Source organism: Abrus precatorius, unplaced genomic scaffold (assembly GCF_003935025.1).
Source record: "Abrus precatorius isolate BTA unplaced genomic scaffold, Abrus_2018 Scaffold2, whole genome shotgun sequence".
NCBI classification, from domain to species: domain Eukaryota; kingdom Viridiplantae; phylum Streptophyta; class Magnoliopsida; order Fabales; family Fabaceae; genus Abrus; species Abrus precatorius.
This window is the reverse complement of record NW_020874362.1, coordinates 3,152,072-3,157,321: the sequence shown is the minus strand read 5'-3', so window position 1 is coordinate 3,157,321 and position 5,250 is coordinate 3,152,072. Positions and strand designations below refer to the sequence as shown.

General features: G+C 29.7%; 1 protein-coding gene across 1 annotated transcript; it reads left to right on the top strand.

Annotated features, from left to right (window-relative positions):
- The first annotated feature begins 2,311 nt into the window (after positions 1–2,311).
- On the top strand, positions 2,312–4,553 carry LOC113858679 (transcription factor HHO5-like). Its single transcript, XM_027491405.1, has 5 exons — positions 2,312–2,847; positions 2,957–3,150; positions 3,240–3,591; positions 3,764–3,840; positions 3,938–4,553. The coding sequence occupies exons 1-5, from the start codon at positions 2,649–2,651 to the stop codon at positions 4,187–4,189; spliced, it is 1,074 nt and encodes a 357-aa protein (XP_027347206.1). The 5' UTR covers positions 2,312–2,648; the 3' UTR covers positions 4,190–4,553.
- Positions 4,554–5,250: the final 697 nt, after the last annotated feature.

The following is a 5,250-nucleotide window of genomic DNA, read 5'->3' as shown; positions in this document are numbered from 1 at the left end:
CCTTATTTTTTTAATTTGCATAAATTTCCTTCAATTTATGAAATAATATAATACCATGTATTTATTTTTATTTTGTTTTCCATCCGATTTAATTTGAATTCGACATGACTCGCGCACCTAGATGTAGTAGGTGAGTTTATCATTAGAGATTTTTTACATACACAAGAACTCGAAACCTTGCTTAAACACCTGAGATTTTATTTAAGCGATATTAAACCGTTTGTTACTCGAACCAATTTTTGTTGGTACTGTATATATTTTTTTATATAATTACACAATGTATTCCTTAATTCTTATATAATTACATGAGTTAGGGAAAATAAAAATAATATAAAAAGGGAGAAGCATTAAAAAGATTATCATATCGAATTCTTGTATAATTGTCAATTTCTCAATCAACAATTATCCCTCCATGCTTTTGTATTTTAAAATAGAAAAATGCTTAAGTACAGTAATTTGTACTTTTGATAATATTTTCTAATCAAAATTTAAAATTTAGGCCTTTTTACATAAATAAATTTAAAAATATTAATTATTTCCTAAATTTTCTAAAAAGAAAAAAATTATACAAATATTCTAAAAGTTCGTACAATAGTGTTCAAACTATAAAAACTTATTACATAAAAGTTAATTTTATTTTGATTTTAAATTTTTTTTTACACAGAAACAGATTTAAATCGACTACAATTCTACTTTTAAATTTTTTTAAAAGTTAATTTAAATCAATTTTTATTTTATTTTTAAATTTTTTTATATAGAAATCAATTTTAACTTCTATTTTGGTTTCAAAATTTGCTTTAGTAAAAGTCAATTTAAATATGATGTATTTTTATTAGGTTAGTATAAGACTTGTAAATATGGTATATTTTTTACTATGATTACGTTGTATTTAGTTTCAGTAGACGTGTTTTAGTGTAATTTAGTGGTAAATGTCTTTTAAATATGATCTATTTTTTAGTGTAATTTAGTGGTAGATGTCTTTTAAATATGATCTATTTTTTACTATTATTCCTATTGTATTTGGTTTCGGCAAACTTGTGTTAGTTTAATTTGGTGATGTATTATTCTGTACAATCTTATGTGAATGAGTTAAAATAAGTAAACATGTAAGCAATATGTTCCTTTGAATTCGTCATTTTTTATATCGAATACCATTTGATCCAATATCAACTGATATCTTATAAAATATTTTTGACACTTGTATCTTATTTTCTTGTACTCCTCCAATATTTGCCTATCTAATTGTAGCAATATAATTGGTTGACGCACAACCAACCATGCTTGACTTTCACTACAAAATGTCTCTCGTTTCACTGTATTTATAATCTCATAATTAGAATATATAAAAATGTGAACGTAATTTTTTCATTTTACTTTAATTTTCACGCTCAATTTTAAATTTTCTCATCTTCAAAATTCTCTAATATTTTTTAATTTATTTACGTAAAAAAGCCCAACTTTTACCACAATATTTAGCAACAGTATTAAATATAATTTTTTATTAATGAAATTTTAACTGATAAACAATACTAACAACATATAAATTTTATCCTTTAAAACATAATAAACATTTTAGTAGAATCAAATTATATAGGGTAATAAAGTCACTGTGTGTATAATTATATAAATATATAATTTAATAATTCAATAACAAATACAACACACGTATCAAATTTTAAATATCACAACTACAAATGTCCAAATGACATAACATTTGATGTAGATCATTAAAAAAATAATATAAAATAATTCAATAATTTGTTTGATTAATTTTAGATTTTATAAAAAATTATTAAATAATTCAAATTAAATAATTCAAATGTTTAAGTTTGATATTCTGTGTAAATGAATTACATTTCTCAAATTATGGTTGGACTCTAAAGTTGTAAGTCCTATTCTTAGTCAAGAGAAATTGTATGATGATTAACAAACGCTTATTAGTGTTCTCAGAGCTCAGTTAAGGATTTGAAAAAAAATTTATTAAAAATGTTATTAAATGTACATCCAATATGATTTTTAGTTATGTTTTTTAAAAATTAATTTTGAATCGGTGCTATTTAAAAAAAGATAGAACAAAAAAACATGGGAAATTGGAGATGAATGAGGTTATCCGGAATGACCAAACTATAGCATACATTAATTATTATGCAGCTGTATCCTGCATGTGTTGTTGGTCAACGTTGCCTCCTACTAAGCAAAGAATCTCCCAGAAACCACACCAATCCAAAACAATTTAATTTCGTCCAACCAATTAATATAACCATATTGCGCCGCGATAATTATAGAATCCAATGATTCCCACATCAACCACAAACCATTTCTTTTTTCTTTTCTACTTTCTTTCTTCTTCTTTTTTTATTTAATAAAAAGAGAATAATTTGCTTCTAATTTGCAACTCTACCAACGGCTTTGCTTTGAGTCACAAAACACAAATGGTGTTACGCGACGACCCGAATACGGTCACTGAATCTTTATGTCCTGAATCACAAATTTCCTTATATATAGATAAATGAATCTCTATCTTCTTCTCCCTCACTCTCTCAGTGTAATTGTAAAGAAATAATGAACGCTGTGGTACCCAAAGCATAACACCACAGTGAAACTGTCAACTTAACCATTTCTTTATTCCTATACTCTATTACCCAAAGATGGAACCTAGCTTGGATTTGAGTTTGAGCTTTGTTCCCAGAAACGTTTCTGATATTCTTGGCGATGTTCCTAAGAGCAAAGAAGGGTCTCAGAAAATTTCCACGCTTGCGGACTTTGTCAAAAGGTTGGAAGATGAGATGAGGAAGATTGAGGCTTTCAAACGTGAGCTTCCTCTTTGCATGATCCTCGTTACCGATGGTGGGTTAATTAATTAATTTAAAATTAATTATTTTTATGTTATTATTGAGCGTGTAGTACTGTACTTTTTGGTTGATGATTAATATGTTTTTGGGGGGCATGCATGCAGCTATTAGTAGATTGAAAGAGGAAATAAATGGGGGTGTGAGAATGCAAGATGAACCCGTGGTTGAAGAATTGATGACACTGGTGAAATTGAAAAGCAATTCTGGGGGAAATGGGTCTTTGACTATGGAGAAGGGAAACGGTGATAAGAAGAATTGGATGAGTTCTGTTCAGCTATGGAACGCTAAAACCAAACAGGTAAATTTTGAGACCGTAGTTTTGGTAAAAAGGATTGCACTTTGTTGTAGTTTCCATAAAATTAAGACCATTTTTTTATGTAATGGCAGAGGAGTGAAGAGGATGATTGGTTTGTGCCAGAAAAGCCAATTCAAGCACAGGACGAGACCAACAAGTGTGGAGGAGCATCATCACTAGCATTGAATGGAAACAAGTGTGTGTTGAAGACAGAGATGAGGGATGACAAGGAGGTGTCAAAGGTTCCTAGCCTTAGTTTGATGACTCCAACGTTTGAACTGAAACATAGAACCTCAAGAGGTGGTTCGCCTCTGATTTCCAGAACGGTTGAGATTAAGGGTCAGTCTCAACCGCAGCAGAATCCAAGGAAGCAAAGACGATGCTGGTCACCAGAGCTTCATCGGCGATTTGTTGATGCGCTTCAACGATTAGGAGGACCACAAGGTAGATTAAAGCTAACATTTAAGCATGATTAATTATGAGGGAAAAAGGTTTATTTATAATTGAATTCATTCCTTGTTTTGCAAATAGGGGTGGTTAAATGGATAAGTCTTTTTTCTTTTCAATCTAGAATTGAAAAATTGGGTCTTATTGGTTTATTTGTTCTCTTATGCAGTGGCCACTCCTAAACAGATTAGAGAACTGATGCAGGTGAGAGGCCTGACAAATGATGAAGTGAAAAGCCATTTGCAAGTGAGTGCTTGATTAACAACCTTTTCCTCTTTAATATTAACATTTCCTTTTGTTTTTTCATCCTTTAATGACCCAACCAAATCTATGGTGTATTCAGAAGTACAGGCTTCATTTTAGAAGACCTCAAGTTTCTTCAGTTGGGAAGGCTAATAGTGGCTTAAGCATGATGGCAAAAGATCAATATGTAGATAAAAAATCAAAGGGAAACATATCACAATCTAGCTCTCCAGAAAGTCCTCTCTTTCTAGGAGGGTCTGGTAACAGCATGGACACAGAAGAAGATGAGCAATCAGATTGTCACAATTGGAAAGGTGGACTTCACCACCACCAAGAAGCTGATGTTCTGTGAGATTCTGAAGTTTTCGTATACATAACAATAAAACATTATATAAATGAAGACTCAGAATTTGACAGCATAAAAATAAAAAATCTAACACATATATAATATAAGGGATCCAATCCAATCGGTGTTGTAATCATATGAGAGACTTCTAGAGTGAGTGGTTAGAGATTTTACAGTGTTTCAGAGTTCTCTGCCATCTGTTTTTAAGAAGAGGTTTTTGTTATGACCAATAAAAATGGTTGGTAGCTGTAATTTTGTTCAATAAATTTCCAGAGTGTAACTCCCTTGGCCTTTTTTATTCTCTGCTTTAATTTATTGGGATTTCCATGTTAAATTTTATGTAAATTCAGAATAATATGGAATCCACCTCTGAATTATCCGTTTGGCTTCTTGTGGGTAATGATAATATTCCTTCCCTCAGGTCCATGCCGCCAATCAATCCTCAGTTTAGACAATTCATTTCAATTCTCCCCCATATCTATTCTAATAGAAAACGATTTTTTTCTAATTATTATTTTACTAAAAAAAGTATTTCCTATATTAAGATTATAAAAGTCATTTACTTCGTACTTTTTAAAAATAATTTTTTTAATAAAATATATTTCATACTTGGGTATTATATGTCCATAAAGTACATAATAATTTTATATAAAAAAGTCTATAAAAAATAATTTCAAATAAAAATATATCATTTTAATAAGAAATATTATTTTTTTAACATGAAATTGTCCTGTATTCTATAACATGAGGAAGCATGTTGATGGAAACATAAAATAGGTGTTCCGCCATGCTTGCTCCGTCATAAATTTTCTCAAGATATTAGTAAGACAAGGCAAGATTATACTATTTACTCTCCATATATATAAGATCACTTATTATGGTTTTTTCTATTGTTTATTTCTCATATTTTGATTTTTTGTTTTGGGACAACTTGAGAACTCATCTTGAACTAGTAGCGGCTGAATATTTAAAACATTTTATCTAAAGTTCATAATGGTTATACGCCCACTACTTCATACACACTCAAATGCATTGAATCACAACCAAAAGGTTCGTGATCTTCTACA